Source organism: Oncorhynchus nerka, linkage group LG7 (assembly GCF_034236695.1).
Source record: "Oncorhynchus nerka isolate Pitt River linkage group LG7, Oner_Uvic_2.0, whole genome shotgun sequence".
Lineage (NCBI taxonomy): Eukaryota > Metazoa > Chordata > Actinopteri > Salmoniformes > Salmonidae > Oncorhynchus > Oncorhynchus nerka.
In genome coordinates this window covers 58,893,286-58,916,472 of record NC_088402.1, presented here as the reverse complement: position 1 = coordinate 58,916,472, position 23,187 = coordinate 58,893,286, and the positions used below count along the sequence as shown (strand labels likewise).

General features: G+C 42.7%; 2 protein-coding genes across 4 annotated transcripts in view; both read right to left on the bottom strand.

Moving 5' to 3' along the window:
- The window catches only part of prex1 (phosphatidylinositol-3,4,5-trisphosphate-dependent Rac exchange factor 1), a 109,262-nt gene extending 89,734 nt beyond the window's left edge, over positions 1–19,528 (bottom strand). Inside the window, exon 1 of the mRNA XM_065020664.1 lies at positions 18,908–19,528. Coding sequence (XP_064876736.1) covers positions 18,908–19,051 — 144 coding nt within the window. The 5' untranslated portion in view covers positions 19,052–19,528. The remainder of the gene's footprint in view (positions 1–18,907) is intronic.
- Positions 19,529–20,007: 479 nt separating this feature from the next.
- The window catches only part of LOC115132065 (ral GTPase-activating protein subunit beta-like), a 40,466-nt gene continuing 37,286 nt past the window's right edge, over positions 20,008–23,187 (bottom strand). For all 3 annotated transcript variants that reach the window (XM_029664291.2, XM_029664292.2, XM_029664293.2), the window contains exon 30: positions 20,008–22,972. In XM_029664291.2, the coding sequence (XP_029520151.1) occupies positions 22,776–22,972 (197 nt within the window). In that variant the 3' untranslated portion in view covers positions 20,008–22,775. The remainder of the gene's footprint in view (positions 22,973–23,187) is intronic.

The following is a 23,187-nucleotide window of genomic DNA, read 5'->3' as shown; positions in this document are numbered from 1 at the left end:
TAGATCACGTCTGACACTGTTGTTTTTCATATGTCCAGGGCTCAGGTTGCCCTTTATGCAGGTTTTTGACGTCAGTGAACAGTCATCGGGGCTTTGGTTTTCCGCGTCGGTAAGATCAACCTTTCTCTTGTTGTAAATAGGCAAATCAAGGTAAGGGAGGACACTACCATGGTTACTGTTGTCGTTTCTCGCTAGGGGAACGTGACAGAGAGGTGGAAGTCAAGCTGCCAGAGGACTCGACTGACCCCACAGTTAGAGCTGCTGTGATTGGGTGAAATCGGCATTCTAGGAGTCAAAGGGCACAACTGTGACGTTTGGTGAAAAGTCAGGGACTAGAAAGAAAAAAGCATCATGTGCATTTATGTTGGGCACTCCCCACTGTGGTTGGGGTATGCTCTATAAATTAATTATAAAAGTACAATACGCAAGGTATGCATGCCAACAAAAAAAAGCTAAGCGAGTCATAAATAGCAAGCAAGGTTGGGGTCAATTCAGTTAGTTATTTTTTGTCAATTGAATTGAAATACATTTTAATTCATGAATTGTCATAGAAAACATTTTATTTGAATTGACCCCAACCCTGATGGCAAGACACCTGACACTGCATATGTAATCCACTGTGCTCTTACTGATAGCTAAAAATAGCATGCAGACTACATTTAGGTAAATCGTCAATACATAATGTGCTAATAACAGCACGTCAAATGATACACCGACCAGGGCCACAAATTTCATTTTGGAGATCCTCAGATTCATCTCGGTGATTAATCGTCTGCTACTGTACGGTGCAAGGTCAGGCACAGCTGGTGAATGGAGCAATATTACAAATCCAGGGTCTGTAGCCAGAGGGGCTATGGGCTGGAAGGGAGATCAGTTCATTCTTAAACTCGGCTTGCCAGACAAATGACCGCCAGACGGTCCAGTATTAGACACTCCAGAAATGTTTTTACTTTTCCGGTTGAAAAGCCAAATCTCAAAGTATTTAAGTAGCATACAAATACTATTAATCACAGCTAAACCACTGAATGCCTGACTCAATATCTCAACTTGTAGTTTAGCTTTGGTCTTGAGATATAAATACACTATCCAGTTTGCTAGCAATAGGTTATACAGTAGGGATGTGGTAATTGCTGAGTCTTCAACCTTGTGTGCACTGTCTCAGTCAGGGCTTGGTTTCCAGTGTGCGATCTGGACAGAGGCATACTTGATTGATTGTTGGAGCTCCAAAGAGACTTGCGCACTCTGTCACTGTTGTGTTTTTGGTGGCTTGCTGCCAGTGCCAACACACTCAGCGTGCATGTGCACACACACACACACACACACCTCTGCACAACTGTTCAGTCATACACCATAAGCCACAAACAACGTTGAATGCTAAATAAACCAAACCATTAATTCTTCTACCAAAGGGGTACAATAACACTAATGAATGATTCATCACCCAGGCCCCAATCGTCAATTCCCCGTACGAAACCTCTTCTCTTCCATGCAGCCATACCTCTAATTGTTGTGCCCCTCATGAGCCACTGAGGGCTTTGTCAGGATTGCCTTGGAGATGTGCTTTTATTGCTCTCTCTGGTCTGAATACATTCTGCCCCCCTCCTAAGAGCCCACCTGCTTTCAACTCATTACTGAGCCCGACTCTGGGGTCTGTGGAAGAGGAAACGATTAAATCCCACCCGTAATAACCAGGTATTAGAAAAATGCCACCCAATATTAAACCTATCTTGGCTGGGTCTGGTTATTTCCATGCTTTAGCGAGAGAGTCGGGGGAACGCTAGGTATACGAATCACAGTACAGCCTCAGTGACAACATATTAATAATTAGTTCATACAGAATGTTCACTTGCAACATGGTAATTGTGTGGACTGGATGATATGAAGGTAAAACAAAAAAAATGAATGTTTTATCACTTTGTATGTAAACTGTCAAGTCTTTTGTCTGCAATGTCTTTTTCATTCGGTGTCGGAACCCAGTAAGACTAGCTGTCGCCATTGGCGTCGGCTTATGGGGATCCTTATTACATTAAATCAACTTTGATGCACAAGCTGGTGCTGCAGACCTAGCTTCAATATGTTATTTCAATGGTCAGAAGACTACGTGCAAGGGAACTGCTCACTTCCCCAAACAATGAGGGTCAACAGCGCCACAACAACCATTTTGTGACACCTTCAAGAGGCACTAAGTCTGTGTATAATTCTGAGTGAGCCCCCTTTAATAAGCCCACGCCGATGCATTTCCTCACACGAGCACGCTTAGCTTTTCATTTGCATGTTAGCTTTTCATTGCCATTTTCACAAACAGCACTCCTGTTACCCCTCATTAACAAACACTACTACAAGTCAATTAGTTTAGACAACATTTGACAAAAGTCCCACTTAGGTCTAGTACACAGAAGCCCAGTTACAAAGGATTTGCTGCTGTTTATTTTCTTTCTTTGTTGGTACCTCTGTGGTGTGCAAACAGGAAATGAACATTTCTTTTGTCAAAATCTATTAAAAAGTGTTTCTTTTTTTCAAGTTAGATATGCGGTGGCTGGACTCAGAGGGGAAGGGGAAATAAACAAACAATGCACACAGAATGAGTGAAGATCTGCTGGCTGGCTCGCAACACAAAAGCTGCAAGGAGGCTGTCCTGCGACAGGAAGTGAAGCTTTGTGAAGAGAGGAAGTGTGCGAGTGACATGTCGGTTTGAACATTTCCAATCAGGACATGCATGAACAGAACTGCTGGTTTTGTGCAAACAACACACTGCAAGAAGTTAAGACAGAACTGCAGAGTGTACAGTAGTGGGCTACCGCTAAATTAATAAGTTCTTGTTGGAGAATTGAAAGTTGGGAAATGATCATAGCATTAAGACTAACTTTGCAGTACTGTGACATTTAAACATATTAGGCCCAAAAGTCTTAGGCCCACAGATATGATTAATGCAGTTGAATTCTGAACACAGGCTACATCAAATGCTTGATTGGTTAGGAACCGCAACAAAACCTTGGACGTCACCATAAGAGACATAAGGCTGCACTACTACTACTCAGAAAATGGGTTTGTTAGGGTTTTATTTATTTCTACTTCCATACTCTTTTTATGTCATAGATGAAGAGGAAGAGAGCCTAGTAGCCAACGCCCAACCATCACCACAGACAGATAGATAGCCTTTCTCTGCCACAAGCTGCCGGAGGCATGCTCAGCCAAACGTGGTCCAGTCTTGTATGACCAACAGCCAAAGGGTCAGATGTGGGTTGGTGACCGGGTTCTCCGTTTGTTGTGAATTAGCGAAGCGAGGAGGGGCCAGACCGAGAGGTGTGAACGAGCAGACGGACCATATGCTGGCGTCGGGCTCTCCATTCGCTCAACTGGAAAGTGACTGGAGAGTGAAAAGGCCTGCTGCCTCCAACGTCTGCCCTCTGATTGAAGCGCCTGGGTCAGGTTCACTGGGTATGCCACAGAAAACATATTTGAAATGGAGCAATGAACAGTGACCTTTCTTATTGGAAGGTAGTTGGCGACCTCCTCCACTTTAAAACGCTCTCGCCCGTTTCATGCCTACGGAACACAACACTGATTCTAAAACACACTATTTTCTGACCCTAAGCCAGTCTGACGACAAGTGGCCCCTCTGAGCTAAGCTCGCCAATCTAAACATGACTGTGTTCAAAATTCTAAAATCACATGAAATACTGACGTAGAAAGAAGGCCGCTTTCAATCAGCTCATATTTGAGACCATTCTGTTGAGAGTGGTAATGGTAACACCAGACTACATCCATTAAAGCTCGACTTCCCCTGGTCGTGTGGACCAAATCAACCCCATAGTCCCTGTGACGCAGTTGTGTCCATAAGGACACGGGGAGGAAGTGCTTCAGCTATATCTCCTCTTTACATTGTGAAATAACAAGCAACATCTATCTGATGGGGAAATCTAAATTGGCACATTCAGTAAGAAACAAAAAAAAGTGGGTGCATTCAGCTGGGGATTAACTGATAGAGAAGTGGATCATTCTGCTATGTCATAACAGCCGGCAGGAGCGTTCCAAGTTGCGAAAGTGGGGTAAAATCAGAGAGCCTCACACAAAGTCAGTCAGCTGTAGTGGCGATGCTGGAAGTGCCATCACGCTGTTAGCACGTGGGGTCTGTTCAAGAGGTTACAGCACGTTCAGCTAGAAATGTTTTGAGTAGAACAGGGACTGGCGTCATCTCTACTCATTACATTTCTATCTGCAATGTTCCGAATGTTTCCCCTCACTGAATACACACGTGGATTCACGAGAGGAAAGGGATCCCTTTAATGGGGTTATAGACGCTCTGAAAAGGTTATCCAGATTAATTTAACAGGATTAATCAGGAGATTCACGGCACCTTGACTAGGAATGTTCTACTTCACAACCTTATGAATGACACAGGGGGTTGAAGAGGGGGCCCTTCTCGGCTGATTTGTTAAATGTCTCAAAGGATGTTCTGTTCCGTTTGGGCAGTTAACTGGCGTTGAACTAAACATCGCCACGTTGTCCGTGCATCGACATTTTTTTGCACAACTCATGGAGTGTGCTCACTGCTAAGTCACATTGACATAGTGACACTCTCCAAACATCCACAATAACAACCAAACGTCTGACTGGGGTTGTCAAAAGTCCTACTGTTGAGTTACCGTCATTCATCTTCCCACGTTCCCTCTCCACATCAGTGATGGGTGTGTTTAAACAAGGAGCCAAAAAGGGTAAGCCTTTTTCAGTCCTTCATTCAAACACAGACAGGAGAGCTTTTTCGTGGATCCCATGCCGCTAATCTGGCAGAGGGGTAGGCAGACAAAAAAAAGAACGTGATGCTAAAAGTAGCACGGGGGTTTCTTAAAAAAATTAAAATAAGTGTGTGCATTTGAATAAAATTCGAAGCCCTCTCTCTGCACCTCATGTGATTGCTGTTGCTGACAGTCAGATGTTTTGCAGCTCAGGGCCAAGGGCTGAGGGGGAAGGAAGAGGAAGAAGAGGGGGAGGGGCAAGAAAAAGCAGAAGTCACAAAAGGGGCCGCTCGTCCATTGTGAAGAGGAGAGGAGAGCAGAAGATGTGATGGAGGAGGAGGGCAGAAGGTTGGCCAGGGAAAGGGCGGCAGGTACATTTTGCCACTAAACTGCTGCATGGTCTCACGCATGCCTTTATTAAGCAAATGAAAAGGCTGTTATTTTGTGATGGGTGGCTGTAGGGGAAGTGGCCTAGAGTATTAGTGGTATGATGAAAAAGCAAATCAACCACTGGTTTCCAGGAATTACATCTGGGTACGACCATGGGCAAAGTGAAGAAAGTATGTGCGTCATTATGGTTCTCTTTTCCCTGTGTGTGCGTGCGTGCGCACCTGTTAAAGAGGTCAGTCAATTGAGGAGCAAAGATCCCTATTTCACCTTCTCTGGTAGGAACCCTTTCATGGGTCAATGAACAACTGTGGGTGTGAACAGGAAACACATGGAGAGGAAAAATAAAAAGGCAAATCGGCACCGGTGAATCTTTCAAAATGTAACAGGATTGGAAGTCTTCCACTTGTAGGCAGTCTACTGGGCAAGAGAAAATGATATGGGAAATACTCATAAGAAACAGGTACTGCATATACTTCTAAATACATGCTGCCAACCCAATTTCATGATTCGTAATGGGGCAGAACTCTCTCACGGTAGTCTAGCAGGTCTTACATAACCAAGCATTGGGGTGGGAGTCAGGGGAGAGACTGGTACAAAGCTGGAGTATTTTCCTGTTTGCTCACCAGCAATGGCATTCAGCATTCAGCAGCTATGGTCGTCGATGAGCACCAGGCCAGCTCAGTCACAAGAGAACCCAGTGTATCAATAACATAGCCAAGCACTAAATACACTTGTCAGGTTCTCTACCCAACCCCCCCTTTTCAATTCGCTCCAGTTCCCACACCAGTAAAAACGAAGCCCCTGAGTGAATTGCAGATCCAAGCTTTGTCCATGTAGCCTAACATCGCAGTTCACCGCCCACAACCCCCCCAAAAGAAAACAAGCTAAAAACAGTAGTGTCCACCAAAAAAGGGGCTCTTGGTTTTTTGCTGGGAAGGGAGGGAGAGATTTGGCAGTGAGGGTGGACATGGTAGTCTTGGAGAGGAGGCCGAGAGGCCCTTTTGGGTCGACATGGCATGAAATTGAAGAAATAAATGAAGAAATCCCCTCTTTGTGGCCGGGCCACAGCAGAGCGAGAGAAAGGGCCCCATCGTGTCACCACCATGAAGGGAACCCCAACAAACCCCCTTTTCTCTCAAGACGTAAATTATCTGACCCCCCCTCTAAAATCTTACCCTCTCCCCCACCATCCAACTCTCTCCCAAAAGCGACCCTCTTGGCCAAGTTCATCGCCAACACAAAGTCCCCTTTGAGTCTTCTCCTTTTTCTCCCCGTCTCACTTCCGCTTTAAAAGGCTTTAGAGGTCATGGCTCTGAGTGGCTCACACGGGCGGAAGCTGGCTCGCTACGGGGGACGAGTCGGTCTCCTCCATTCGATTAAAGTGGTGCTGTAGACAGGAAGACTAGAGCAGAATCTTCCTCTCAAAGACAAGAGAGACCCTGTGCGGTCTTCTCTGAAGGTCTGAGGAGATTGGTTCCATTTGAACGACTGACAATGACTTCAGAAACATTTGCTCGTTCGTCACACACAAGAAGTCTCTCCATACATGACACTTTGTCTGGGGGTTGTCGGAAATCCCGCAAGAAGCTGTGCTTTCTAACATAAATGAAAAAAAACAACGTAAAACGTTGTACTAATTGGTTCTTGAATGTCTAGAAGGAATGGGATCACAATAATAATAATTCTAACCAAAACAAATGAGTTCCTGCAGCTGTGCTGCTAGGACCCATAATTAAACATGACTCCGTGAGAATGGAGGCTTCTATCATGACAGGGTACAGTGTACAATGCATCTCATATTGCTACTTGCCTGTAAGTGAGAAGACTGAACATTCAAATACCTCTGGGTTGCAGAAATGATGGAATACAGCTCGTCCTCTGAACCAGGGCCTTTTTATTGGCCCAGTGGAAAAGAAGCGTGTCCAATTGGAGGGGAGGGTCTTTTTAACCATCTCATTTGGGGGTAAGTGTTCCCGACTTAACAGTCGCTGAACGTGTAATGAATCGGGTATAAATATCCTTTTATGAGCTCTTGGCTCTTTCAAGTCAATCCGCCGTTGCTGCCACATAATTATGGACAGTCCCCTCCTACACACACACACACACACACACACACACACACTTCTAAACAATAATTACAGACTTCCAAAGCCAACTCAATAATGTGCGTTTGCGTGAGAAGTACATAGTAGTGGGGACGTGTGGCACTGGAGATAACATCTAGGGACAGAGTGGAGAGGCCGTCTGGATGTGTGTCCACTGTGAAAGGGATCACTGGGACAGGGTGAGCTGTCAGAGATCTGGAAGGTTCCACTATGATACAGGCCTAAGTCTGACGGTGATGTAAGGGTAAATCCATTTGAATTCAATCACTTTTTGACAGCATCCCTTTTAATTTAAACTTTCCATACTGGAGACTTACATTTCCCTCACTAACTTTAAACATCAGCTATCTGAGCAGCTAACCGATCGCTGCAGCTGTACATAGTCCATCTATAAATAGCCCACCCAATCTACCTACCTCATCCCCATATTGTTTTGATTTACTTTGCTGCTCTTTTGCACACAGTATCATTACTTACACACCATCATCTGCTCATCATCATCTGCTCATCTATCACTCCAGTGTTAATCTGCTAAATTGTAATTACTTTGCTACTATGGCCTATTTATTGCCTTACCTCCTCATGCCATTTGCACACACTGTATATAGACATTCTTCTTTTTCCTATTGTGTTATTGACTGTACGCTTGTTAATTCCATGTTTAACTCTGTGGTGTTGTTTCTGTCGTATTGCTTTGCTTTATCTTGGCCAGGTCGCGGTTGTAAATGATAACTTGTTCTGGCCTACCTGGTTAAATAAAGGTGAAATAGATTTTTTTTTTTTTAAAATACATTGGACATGAATGCCAAAACATTTCAAATTCACCCGATTTGCATGTCATGAGACATCCATGTCTTCCTCACTGGAAAACAGAAACAGTTCAGCTTTGATATCATTTAAAAGCTTACTACCAAAGATGGCCAACGGTCCACCCACTATTGAATGTCAACTTAAAATGGCCATATCTATTATCTATATTTCAATAGGTTTCCTATTACAGTATCATTTAAAACAGATATTCCCATTCAAGTCAACATTCTCTGATGTGTGGACCTCCAACCATCTTTGTGGTACCATTTGAAAAAGTTGACATTTAAAATCTATTCCCATTTTAGTAGATGTATCAGTAGTGCTGAGAAATTAGTGCTTTTTGAGGACGCTTCGGTTCGATTATTAAAAAATACTAAATGAATTTGATTCTGGTTTAGATTATTTGGGTTGAATGCTGTAAAAGTCCCATGATGGTAGTCCCTTTACTGCTCATCACTCATTTATTTCACATTACTTTTATAAAATTGTTCAGTTGTGTATATTACATTTGTTTTATTTGATGACTTTATTTAAATTCCAGGTCATCATCTCTATAGAGCTGCTGCCCTATGCTGTCTGACAAAAATCACTATTTTAGTGGTTCTTCAAAGTAATTAAGGCATACTTTTATGACTGCTGAATACCAATTATCAGTTAATTACCACAGGCGTAAAAGAAAAACAGACCGGACAAGTAGATGCGCAATGGGTTATGGTCATTGTCGTCAATTACCATGTTTTATGCATTAAAATATGTAGACTATTGGCCTGTTGGAAACTACAACTCCCTACTAGATAGCACAGTTTAGACTGGATCTGATTTAGCCCTAGAAAAACTGTGCAATGTGCGCATTGATCTAAGAAAATAACTCATGTTAATGTGTCTGAACCGATGGCCGGCACAACAAAGCCTTGATGTAAAATAGGGTCTAAGCTACAAAACATGCAAACACGAAGAAGCATTTTAGATCATTGACATGAAATAAATAAATATGCTTTTAAAATGATAATCTCAACCATTTATCTTTTCCAGCGATGAAGACATGTCTCATGGTATGATGGGGTATGCCAAATTGGTCAACTTTGAATGTCTTTGTCTCTTGAATGTTTTGAAACTCATGTCCAAAAAGTCGCTTTCTGATCACTTATACAATGAGCAAATACATATGGAAGGTTTCATTCAAGTCAAAAATGGGTACGGTCAGAAAGAGATTGAATTCAAATGGATTGGGTAACTTGTGCATCTCCACTCCATACTGCAGCCCCTTTTATTGCTGTTCGCTAGATAAGATTACCTTCTAACATTTGATTAATGTAGAGGAATCGGGAGTTCTTGACAGCTTTGGAAGTATAGCTTCAGTATGTAGTGAAATGGTTAACCATACGAACACGGAGTGGTACAACATGAGGTGTGTATCAATCCGTTCGACATAAGCAGCGTCATTGAGACCCGCTGAGGAGATGGCTCGTGGGGGAAAGTGCATTAGCACCCTGGCATAGGATCACGGTCATAATGGGATCAAAGCAGACACCCACTGGTCCTGAATCAGACAAGAGGAGCGGAACCAGGCAGAGACAGTACCGTAGCCAATAAACAGTCCCGATTCAGCTGAACGGTGTTCTCTCTGTGAAGCATTGTTCCCAGCCAGTTAGTCACCATAACTGATGAGAACAGTCACTGGCATACTTTTTTTTTTCACCTCTATTTAACCAGGTAGGCTAGTTGAGAACAAGTTCTCATTTACAACTACGACCTGGCCAAGATAAAGCAAAGCAGTTAGACACATATAACAACAGAGTTACACATGGAGTAAACAAAAATACAGTAGAAAAAAAGTCTATATACAGTTTGTGCAAATGAGGTAAGATAAGGGAGGTAAGGCAATAAATAGGCCATAGTGGCAAGGTAATTACGATATAGCAATTAAACACTGGAGTGATAGATGTGCAGAAGATTAATGTGCAAGTAGAGATACTGGGGTGCAAAGGAGCTAAATAAATAAATACAGTATGGGGATGTGGTAGTTGGATAGGCTATGTACAGGTGAAATTATCTGTGAGCTGCTCTGACAGCTGGTGCTTGAAGTTAGTGAGGGAGATATGAGTCTCCAGCTTCAGTGATTTTTGCAGTTCGTTCCAATCATTGGCAGCAGAGAACTGGAAGGAAAAGCGGCCAAAGGAGGAATTGGCTTTGGGGGTGACTAGTGAAATATATCTGCTGGAGCGCGTGCTGCGGGTGGGTGCTGCTATGGTGACCAGTGAACTGAGATAAGGCGGGACTTTACCTAGCAAAGACTTGATAACCAGGAGCCAAATGGTTTGGCGACGAGTATGAAGCGAGGGCCAACCAACGAGAGAGTACAGGTCGCAGTGGTGGGTAGTATATGGGGCTTTGGTGACAAAACAGATGGCACTGTGATAGACTGCATCCAATTTGTTGAGTAGAGTGTTGGAGGCTATTTTATAGATGACATTACCGAAGTCGAGGATCAGTAGGATGGTCAGTTTTACAAGGGTATGTTTGGCAGCATGAGTGAAGGATGCTTTGTTGCGAAATAGGGAGCCGATTCTAGATGTAATTTTGGATTGGAGATGCTTAATGTAGGTCTGGAAGGAGAGTTTACAGTCTAACCAGACACCTAGGTATTTGTAGTTGTCCACATATTCTAAGTCAGAACCCCTCCACCATGACGCATCTTCTGATCAGATGGTACCATGCCATCTTTAACTGAACCCAATGAGACTAGTTTTACAACACTAGAAAAATACAGGGAAGTCAAAATAAAGGAAACACTAACATAGTGTCTTAATAGGGCGTTGGGCCGCCACGTCGCCAAAACAGCTTCAGTGCGCCTTCGCATAGATTCAACAAGTGTCTGGAATGCTATTGGAGGGATGCGACACCATTCTTCTACGAGAAACTCCATAATTCGGTGTTTTGTTGATGGTGTAATACGCCGTCTCAGGCACCGCTTCAGAATCTCTCATAAGTGTTCAATTGGGTTGAGATCTGGTGACAGACGGCCATATCGTGAAACATCAGCAAGTTGAGCAGTCTTAGTCACTGAAGCTTCTGCCAAATGTGCCCCAACAATCACCCCTCTTTCAAAGTCACAGATCTCTTCTTCTAGCCATTGTGGTCAAAGAAAATAGCCAACTAGGCTTGCCCAGCATTTTTATACACACCTGTGTGGAAGCACCTGCTTTCAATATACTTTGTATCCCTCATTTACTCAGGTGTTTCCTTTATTTTGGAAGTTACCTGTACATGACTGTACAGACATTGGGGTAAATCCTAAGTTCCAAGTCAAATGTTCACTTATCAATGCATCACAAAGCGAACATTCAACGTAAGTGCACAATTCGTCCCTGAAATAGGATTCCCTCAAAACACTCAAGGAGCGTTCGCCCACTCTTCCAACCCATCTCATATTTAAGGACACATGTAGACACGGAGCACAGTCAATTAGAGGTCTTAAGATAAACCACAAGGAGTCACACACCCCATCCATCACTACTGTCACAAATCAACCTTCTCCTATTAGTCTTCAACTAGGCCGGGGTGCAGAAAGTTCAACTTCGGAACTCCAATTCAACGTTCATCAAAACCCTTTGGCGCTGTTCATGGTTGGAGAGTGTGTCAGAATGGAAGGTCTACTACGGTCATAGCGTTTGGTTGTGGTCAATGTTTCTCAATAGAATGGTGACCTTCGCCCCTGTCAATCCCCCACACATCTGGTTCTGTTTGACAATCCTGACAAACGTTTCGCTGCCCAGCAGCCTCTGTCCACAAACTGTTCCAGGCAATTCCCAAAGGGTGCTGATGGGAATTCCTGGATAGTTCTCTCTGTGTGACTGGCTGACATGCCATTGGGTTCAATTCCAAACTTTTACAGGCATCCTTCCATTCTACCTTTTCACTTGGGAGGAGAAAAGAAAACGCCCTGTTCAATTAATGGGTATTGGCTTGCGCTGGGAAAGTACTTGTCTCGCTTTTGTTCAGGTCAAGATGTCAAGCGGGCATTGATGGTCTCCCATTGCTGCCTTTTACAAGGGAGGCCATGTAACTAATTCATCAGCGTAGCCTAGTGGTTAGAGCGTTGGACTAGTAACCGGAAGGTTGTGAGTTCAAACCCCCGAGCGTTCTGCCCCTGAACAGGCAGTTAACCCACTGTTCCCAGGCCGTCATTGAAAATAAGAATGTGTTCTTAACTGACTTGCCTGGTTAAATAAAGGTTAAAAAAAAAAATATATATATATATCACCCATTTCGAAAACACTTTGTGTGACCATTAACATTCCTTGTCGTGACTTTTTTTACATTGAAGGCTTGTGTCACCGAAGTGTCCTCATTCAAACTGAACAACACATCTGGATAGACTTCACTTTGTCCACGTACTTCAGTGTGCTAGAAAACAAACACACAGGCCAATTGAGAACGTCACTGACTCCTGACAGGGAGAGAACAGTCTTTCAACAGACAGTGCTGCTATGCCTATGGTATTGTATTCACCGCGACGATGCAGAGAGATCCACGTTTATCTGATCTCATGAACCACCATTTACCCCTTGAATTCCTAAAGCAAATGCTTCTGCATTAAATCAATCATTACGGCCTCACAGAAAATGATTTAACACCACAAAGAATTTAAAAACTAGAAGGGAGATATCTATATATATATATATACACATACATACACCAATATATATATATACACACATATAGTTGAATACAGAAGTTTACATACACTTAGGTTGGAGTCATTAAAACTCGTTTTTCAACCACTCCACAAATTTCTTGTGAACAAACTATAGTTTTGGCAAGTTGGTTAGGACATCTACTTTGTGCATGACACAAGTCATTTTTCCAACAATTGTTTACATGTGCAGTTGCAAACCATAGTCTGGTTATTTTATGGTGGTTTTGGAGCAGTGGCTTCTTCCTTGCTGAGCTGCCTTTCAGGTTGTCGATATAGGACTTGTTTTACTGTGGATATAGATACTTTTGTACCGGTTTCCTCCAGCATCTTCACAAGGTCCTTTGCTGTTGTTCTGGGATTGATTTGCACTTTTCGCACCAAAGAACGTTCATCTCTAGGAGACAGAACGCGTCTCCTTCCTGAGCGGTATGATGTCTGCGTGGTCCCATGGTGTTTATAATAGCGAACTATTGTTTGTATAGATGAACGTGGTACTTTCAGGCATTTGTAAATTGCTCCCAAGGATGAACAAGACTTGTGGAGGTCTACAATTTTTTTTCTGAGGTCTTGGCTGATTTATTTTGATTTTCCCATGATGTCAAACAAAGAGTCACTGAGTTTGAAGGTAGGCCTTGAAATACATCCACAGGTACACCTCCAATTGACTCAAATTATGTCAATTAGACTATCAGAAGCTTCTAAAGCGATGACATAATTTTCTGGAATTTTCCAAGCTGTTTAAATGCATAGTCAACTTAGTGTATGTAAACTTCTGACCCACTGTAATTGTGGTACAGTGAAATAATCTGTCTGTAAACAATTGTTGGAAAAATGACTTGTCATGCACAAAGTAGATGTCCTAACCGACTTGCCAAAACTATAGTTTGTTAACAGGAAATGTGTGGAGTGGTTGAAAAACGAGTTTTAAATGACTCCAACCTAAGTCTATGTAAACTTCCGACTTCAACTGTATATGTATGTATGTGGCAGTCCAAGTAGGATTAAAATGGGGTGATCAGTCCAATATAGACAGTTTAATGCCAAACACGTAGCTCGATATGTGCTTCCCTCCTATGCTAATCTGCTCAGAAATATCTGTAACATTTTTAAAACATAGCCACAGGGTATGTGACATTATGCCACTGCGCTACTCCAGAGGTTTAGACACGTTAACTAGATTCCTCAAATTCCTGATGCAGTCTTATGCCTCGGAAAGAAATGGCTTACGAGCACACATGACTAGAAATGAAACCAAGATTAGTTGGGCCTGACACTTTCCTCTTTTTGTGTCACGGTGTGGCTGTAATCTGTTGGCTTGGCAACATAACGGCTGCAATAAGGTACTAATTGTCTTGAGGGAGACCGAGCGCTGTGACTTCTTAAGGAGCACGACATCAAATGCATACCTCCCATTGGAGGGTTAAGCCTTGGCCCTGGGTTTGGACAGAACTGTAGGGCTTGTGTAACGGAATTGTCACAGTGTTGGAAGACAGGGTGGGATACCAAGAGAGGGCCCAATGGGGGGGCAATTTACGTGAGCTTTGGGGAGGAGTAGAGGTCTCCTGGATATGCTGAGATTTAAGATTTTATTAAATCTCAACCGTGAGCCAGTTTCAAGAGTAAGACAAGAGGCAGTACTCCTCTTGCGCTGCCTGAAATGTGTATTTGGACTATTTTAGATCAATAAAACAATGCTTACCACGTAGAATCTAAAGAAACTGGATATGTAAGCACATTTTCCACGATGAGTCTGGATTGGCCTCCCTCCCCAATGATTCCTAGAACGTGAACACATTCCGACCACTCTGATTGGTCCCAGAAACCGATGGGTTGGGCCAGTATCAACTTTGATACTCTGATCGATTAGAGACGATCCAATCACTGATACATTTGTTTTGTACAACTCCTCTCATTTTCAAGTAACACAAACAACTTCAAAGATGGAAGTTTCAGACTGGTTGTATGAAACGATCAATAGAGCAGCGGGAATAAATTCAGGGTGAGTAGACAGGTAAAGATATTGGGCCTTTGGCTCCTTATTGGTCACTCATCAAGTTGAGGCACATGATGAGCTTTCGTGTCAGGCCTTTGAAGTCTTATTAAGAAGCGTATTAAAAGGGCCAGAAACAAACTACTTGGCAGGAGTCGGGACCCAGCAGCAACCCCCCAGCGCTTCTATTCCAGACCCTTCCATAAAGACACGACGGGGCGTTTTCCCTTTTGCAGAGTAGAGTCTGGTTTGTTAGTTAGAGCCCTGGAGTTGGGGTTACAGAGTTGAAGCCACCGGCGCAGCGGGCGGGAGTTATAAACGGACCTATTTATAGTAGTAGACACCAGGGCAGAGAAACCTGATGCTGGTGTATCCTAGTGTGGAGAGATGGCGGGATGATGGAGAGAGCAGCTTAGAGAGGAAGCTCAAGGCTGACTTCCTGTGTGTCTTCCAAGGTAATGAGCACAGCCTTGTGGGTCATCCTGTTTGTTCAACCAGGCTTGTCATTGGCCCCACCACAGCTGGCTTGGCCACAGGAGTCAACACCAGCTTGGCAGCAAGGGGAAATAAAGAGGATTTGAAGGTTTCACCTTTAAGGAGGAAACCACAGACATATCCTCGGCCATATACTCACTGGCATGGGAAGGAACACTCAAGCACACACACAAATCAGATGAACCCCCTTACAAGTAAGTTATCTAGTGTGTGTGTGTGTGTGTGGCCAGGAGCGGGTTACAAAGGGGCTGCATCTCCAGATGTTTCCTATTATAGGTTATGGAGTATCAAATGTTTCAAAGTCATCCCTGAACCACTTCCATCTTTTCCACATGCGCACATGACAGACAGTGGTTATGACAGAGGTTATCACCCAGCTAATCAGAACATTACGATAATACAGAGTTAAGGCCATGTAGATGTCCAGGGTTGAGTTAAGTTGGAGACCGTAGCAAAATGCTTTGAAACGGAAAACCAAATAAGTGTTCTAATTGGACAAGTCCTAGATGGTAAATATTCGTTAAACTTTGTTTAAAAACGTTCTCTCCCTACTGAACACGACCCAGGTCGGGTGGAGTTTTGTGGGAGAAGCGTGTCGAGGTTTGGGTGGATATTATTGCCACTTTGTTTTTTGCAAGGCTCCAATGTTGTGACGAGTGGTCAAGATGCAAAAAGACATCTCATTTAAAAAAACACCAATCGTTGTAAAAGTTGCATCTCCTTTTTTCTAAGGTTTGCTTAAATGTTGTGGAAATCCCACACCACATCCACACAGGATGATGTCACTAACCATATTCATGCCATATCCTACATTTTGTAGGATAATGTCGGGAAAATCCGAGCTGATGTGAGCAGAAAAAACTAGCGCCGCACTCCAATTCTTCAGAGAGCTGATCAACGCAAATAAAGCACCGTACCATTTAACAAACATGAGTAGATACCAGTTACCACCAAAGACTGAAATTAAATTAAAGTGAGCTGTCCAAATGCAAAGCATCAGTTCTACTAGTCCCCCCCAAAAATTGGACCGGAGATCTGGAATGACATTGTGGCGCAAAACGAATCCTGTTATCCCCACCCCCACCCAGCCAATTTGATATGCTCGCTGGCTTCGGTAATTGCCAAGAGATAAGGGACGCAGGTTAGAGATGACAAAAGCTCGATAAACATCTCTGAGTGTCATCCCGCTCGTACGTGTATCGATTGTGTGTTTGATGCAGACTAGTTGCAACACAAAAGGTGGGGGAAACAGAATCGATGGCGAGAGCAATGTGTGGGGGGGGGGGGGGGGGGGGTATTCTTTCATCAACCGCTGCGCCTCCATTTCACCCCAGCCCCTCTCATAACCAGCGTAGATTATGAACAAACAACCAACCAACCGACCAAGTGTCTCTCAAAGAGGAAAAGCTGTGAGGCTTAGTGGTCAGTACAGTATCAGATTACACTCTCAATCTCCCCCTCAACTCCCCACCAAGGTGATCACTGACTCCCCATCTATCGGCTCAGGTGTCTTCAATGGGGAGATAGCCCCAGTCTCTCTCTATCTTTACTAAAAACATATGGCCTCAGTCCTGGCCCATCTAACCCCCAGCCAGACAGTCCTTATCAACACCAGATTGGCTGTTTGACGACAAAAGCTTGGATTCCCGGCAGGGAGGGGAGAAGGGAGTAGCATAGCATTATCGGATTAGCCAGGATTGGAGCGAAACTGATTTTATGGATGTGTTGGAGACTTTCCACAATCCGCTGAGCCATTGATGCCACGCCATGGCCGTCACTAGATCAATGGACATTGGGTAGCATGCGAAGCACACAGGACACACATATATAGCCACATGCACTCACACAAAACCGGGTGCCATGAAAATGAGTTTTACAACAGTTGTAAATAGTATTATCAGCCGTATCATTACAACAGCAGACAGTTGATTCTGCAATTGTCCAAATCCGTTGTCGAGGCATAAACGTACGTCTCTAGAGTCTAACCCCTGGAGTGATGTGAACGGGTTAGTTAAGTGGAAAGCAGTGTGCTGCTGTTGGGGCGATCCACCCCTTCACCTGAGCAAGCATGGGTTAAATTAAGAGATGTTACATGATGTAATGGGAGGCAAGAGGCTGGGGTGAGGAGAAGTAGGGGGATGAGATTCAGACATTGCCTGTATGTTTTAGAAATACATAGAAGTTGGGAGTCATGGTGTGTGTTTAGTCCCCGGTTGCTTTACACCAGTTAATGAGGTTTGTTGACCGTTATGCAACGCTGCTCCACATAAAGTGAATAATAAATTGGGGATTAAACGTGAAGAGTATTGCCCCATGAGGAGTTATAGTCATACAGGTCTAAAAATGAACAGTTGATTAGTTTAATGCTTGTTCATTACTTACTCTACTTTCATAGAACAACCCCACCTTCATGTTCATGCATAGCCCCCTTCCATGTTCAGGCTCTCCATGGGAAGTGTGTAAGAGGACAAAATATTGAGTTCACCCCAGCACAGAATGCCTATCAATTGACTGACAGCCCTCTTTTCAAATGTGTAAAATCCATTGGGCACATGTCATCATTCTTTCCAGCCCTTGGATGCTTATCAATCACATGTGGTCATTTGTATCTTACAACTCTCTAAGGTCACATGTTGGATCATATAGCAGGGTCTCCAAAACTTGGTCCTGGGTCCCCCACACCAGCCCTGGGTGCACGTTTTGTGTTTTCCCCTCACACTACATATCTGATTCAAATAACCAACTCATCATCATCAAGTTTGGATTATTTGAATCAGTTGTGTAGTGCTATGACAAAACCCAAAACGTGCACCCAAGAGGGGGGCAGGACCGAGTTTGGGAAACCCTGTCATATAGCAGTTTGCAATAGCCATAGTTCAAGGTTAGGCTGTCATCATCCATCAACGAGGCCACCTGCACTGTGCATAGAGACGACGGCCCGGATAATGGGAGGAGACAACACAGGAGACTGGAAACAAAGAAATGACAAGGAGAGGTGACAAATTGAATTGCCACCTGCAGCTGGTCTAGACTCGAGCTTCGGGCACAGCGGTGTGTTCTCGGGTGACGCGTGAAAAATGAGCCATTCATTATTCAGATGTGATTACAGAAAACGTGATACCTAACACTTAGTATGAAGTGATACACTGGCTCGCAATTATCAATGAATAAATGCACACCATTACTGTCGCGAATCAGCGGGAAACCAGGCTACATCATTTGAATTGCGCTTCTATTAAATTCACGGTTTCTACTGGGGTTTTATCAGAATTTACAAGATGAACAGACTGATGAATGAAGGCGGAAGATGTCCCAAAATCAACGGTGTTGTACTAGCCCAAGCCTGAGAAGTGCCCGTTCCCCCCAACGGAAACACTATAAAATGCAGCTAATCATTATTATGGACACCACTCTACAGGCTGCCATCAACAGAAGGGTGAACTGTCGCTACACATTAAGACCAAAAATTGGAATGTGATAAAAATGCATTCAGCCAGCCTAGCACAGCCAGCAGCAGCTGTAGAAAGCTGGCCATGACTTCACTTTCTGCAAGGGTGTTTGTTGCCAGCAATTTGTGATACAATGATACAACTGCTTGCCAACAGCTGAACAATATACATATCCTGTCTGGCAAGTAGCCATGGGTTCAATTGAGGCAAAGAAAGAGCGATCAAAAACTTACCGATTGAAGGAAAAGCAATACCCGAACGTAATCCCTCTCGGTGTTCAAAATTTCATTTAAAACACAGAGCCTCAGGCGTTGCTGGCGGTCCGAATCTTTGGTGCCGTGAACACCGCCGTTATCATGTTGCCCGTCTTCTTCCATAATTTATATTTATCCAAAGAGTAGGAAAATAACACGTTCAATTATTATTTATACTTGGTTCACTGCAAAAGTATTCCGAGTTAGTTGCAGTTTAAGTCCATTTTCAACGCCGTATCTTCAAACCCCCAAATGCAATGATGCGCAATGCGTATAAACTTCAACAAAAGTAACAAAACAAAAACATGCGTCTTTATTCTGATTTTTTTTTCTCTCTAGAAAAGACAGAGACACTGCAATAAACGACGAATGACTGCTGATCGATTTGCGAGATCCGATTCTGCGACAAGAAAATAACTTCAGCTGAGAATGTACAGCTCACAATAAAGGCTGAGGATTGCTAAATCACATGTTCTCGAGATGGTTAGTTGTGTGTCAACATAAGTTTTGAGGAGACGACAGCACATGATGCAGGCAGCAGTAATTTCACAGACTCTCAGAAGGCAGTCTGAAAAGCGCTTGTTGTCCTCCTGGCTTCTGTGGGGAATGAGAGCAATGCAACAACGTGCCAGTGGTCGCTTTCAGAAGTGCAGCAGTGTAGGGACTGTCTTTACGTTAACATTGCGAATTTAATTAAGTTCAATATCAAATCATTCATTCTGCACCTCTTAATTAAATACATATGCCCAGTCATTCTTTCAATAAGGCTGCCTACTTATTTTTACTTTATGCATGGCACAAACCAGGCCTATTGAACAATTGATGGGCAAGTCAATGGAACAGGCTGCAAATGAAAAAACATTTTTAATGGATTCAATTTAATATTTTAGAAGACTGTCATTATTATGAAGAGGGTCTGAGAAACAATTTGCTACCACCAAGTTCCTACGGACTCGAGCACTGTAGTTGAACGCCAACAGCAGCAGTGTCCGATTTATACATGTCAGCGCAAGGGGACCTCTTGTGGACTCATTCGTAGCACAGCATCAAACTCAAACAATCCACTCATTCAGAGAACATTAAAAAGTGTGATTCAACTTTATTCCTCAGACACCATGTAAACAAAGGTTGGGGATCAAAAGGATTAAATGAAAAGATACGTTTTAATCAATGCAGGTTACATTCATTTTCCACTGTGATCCTCCCAGACAGTTGCATACATACATACATTTTGTTTTTGCCTTTTTAAAAGAGGAATGCAACAGACAAACCTCACCGTTTCTTATATTTTACATATAATTCTTCCTTTCTGTACAACACAAGTTCTTAAATATGACCAAACGACAAATAAGTAATTCAGGATAAGATTAGCTATTGATTGTATGCAATTGCTTTGATTAATTAATATTCCATACTTTTGTTCCTTAACAACAACAAAAAGGTAGGCTATGTGCAAAAGCACATACATTCATAAAACCATCAAAAAGTAAGACAATCTAATTAAATGATAGATTAAACATGTCGTAGACTAAGGGGTCTATTTCAGACAAATAAATATCTATTCAAATTTTTTCCAGCTCCCGTGAAAAGTGTGTGTGTGTAAAACCCTCCACTGTCTACATTGTCTGAATATTATATGCCCACAGGGAGTAATTGGTGCCTGTAACTGGATTTAGATGTAGCCTATTTCAAACAAGTTGTTTTGTTTTTATTCGAATTTCACGAGTATTATTCACTGTCTTTTTTGGGGTCTTATCAATAGTAAATTGAATGTTGCTTTTTGACAACGTCTGGCATGTCCAATTGGATTGGATAACAAAATAAAGGAAATACACAACTTGAAGCAACCACATATTTAGCCAGGGAGCACCTCAACACATCTAGAACTTATTTATTCATCAAAACCCAGCCTTTTCGCACCACCGCCAGCTACTGTACCCATAATTCCCACTGTGAAAATAGCTAAAATATTTCTGACACACCCCTGGACCTATAGTGCTACCGCCGCATTGCGTTAGGTTTGTTAAAATAGACCCTAAGTATTTTCGTCATTTACATTTCATAAGATAAAACTCTTCCTTGAGTATATCTCCAAACTGCAGACCACTGTAAAAAAAAAAAAAAAAAATAGTAAGTTAAAAAATATATATATAAAAATGTGCTCAGTGCATAAAGATCAAATAAATATGTATGGAGGTTTATCCTTTTCAATCATTGCCATAAATAAATGCACATTATTACAGGCAGACAGTAAAGGGTTCGCTTCAGGGCTTTTAAAAGCACAGTAAGTAAACAAAAATAGGTAAACCAATTGCAATACGCAAAGTAAACTCACGATTGTATAGATGGAATAAAACTGTTAATTTGCAGTGAATATTAAAATCTGTTAATTCTAATCATTTTCTGATTCCTAATCACATGTAACTGTACTTGACCTTTCCTTAATACAACTAGCCTATCAGTCAACTTGCCATCCAATGAAACAAAGTGTATTTTCGCATAACGTTTTGTTTTAGAAGATGCAACAAAAAACAAAATAGATCTTGAGACAATCTCACACATTCAAAGAGACCAACAACTTTTCTCCGTACACAAGGAGATGCATTTCTGATAAAGAAGAGCAATGCCTAGACACATCATCTGACAAAAAGTGTGCCTTCTTCAGAATGGAGAAGAACCATGTGCCATCAGCAGAAAGGAGAAGAACCGTATGCTCATCTTCCATCACTTCCATGTGTTGCATCACGCATACAGTATAGACATGCCGTTGCGTGGGATGGAGTGACTGATCTGATTAGACTTGCAGACGAGAGCAGAAACACCTCAGATGCAATGTTGACATCTGCAGTCTCACACAAACAGTGCAATATGACCTACACGTCAAAATGGTTCAGTGCCGGAACGAATAACACTGGTCCACTTCATTGTAAGAACAATATCTATGCAACCTTCAGTCAGTAGCTGACCAACATTAAAGGGATAGTTCACCACTACACCTTAAAACTGGTATGAAAACAGAAGAATTTAGATAAGGGAGTGAAGTACCCCTTTAAATGTCTTTGCTTATTTTTCCATGTTTTGAGACTCAGTAAGTAAGCTGACCAATGCCTAATATTGCTGCAATGTTCAACTCCATTTTCTCAATGACATGGAAGACTTGACAGATACATGAGAGAATACTTTTTTTTTTTTTTTACGATCGTTTTTAGATAAGATGTAAACACTTTCAAAGTAATATATGGATCCATCGCGTATAATATCTTGATCCAACTGCAGTTCACCAAATCTCTCACCACAACCACCCGCACTGTATCGGCCCAAATCCCAGAGTCTCTCCTTTCTCTCCCCATCTGTATCGATATGATACATGTAAAATGATCAAGTAACCCTATATTAGGAGTCTGGTCCATCTACATTTAGGCTACATCTTCATTAAAAACAGAAACTCTAAAATGGAGAATTAAAAGGCCAATAACGTTGTCCACTCTTCATCACAATATTAAAAAAAGACCAAAAGTAGATTATCCTATTGCAAATTATAGAGCGTCAGAAACTGGTGCCACAAAGCATAGAGTAGACTGATAAGGATGTGCAGTATATTTTCAATGCCAGGTGTCCCGAGCTTAACTGGGGCTTAGTAGCCACCGAAAAGACAGGCTCAGATGTGTTCGTACTACAAATGTACTGCTTGCACCTGGTAACAATTTTTTTGACACTGCTCTCGACGTCAATGGCAGCGTTTGACATAAATAACAAAATAGAACTGTATAAATATAGAGAATCTGGGGCTGTGTGTGTGTGAGAGAGAGTGTGTGTCTGTTAGTGTTTTTCAAAGGGAGGGGAGAGGTCAAAGGTGAACTGGCCTCCCCTCCCCCACGTCTTGGAAGAGTGAGGTGTAGAACTCGGGCTCCAGCTGCTTGTTGCGGTAGCGGTGCACAACGTCTGCAATCTTCTGCTTGCGCCGCACGTGCGGCGGGCTGTACGTCTCGCTCTCCAGTCGCTTCCGCCGGCACACGTTGATGACCGTCTGGCGCACCAGGAACCCTGGGTGAAAACAGCAAGTAGAATGTGACATAATGAGCCAAACAAAATAGGAGTGGAATTTAGTCATATTTGTAGTTTGTAATATCCCAGGGGCAGGATGACAAAACCGCCAACACGGCAATGGGTAGAGAAGGAAGCATAACATAAATGACTATAAGCCAGAGAGAGACCGTTGAAATTAATCTAGAGGTAGAAAGAGAGAGAGAAACAGAGAA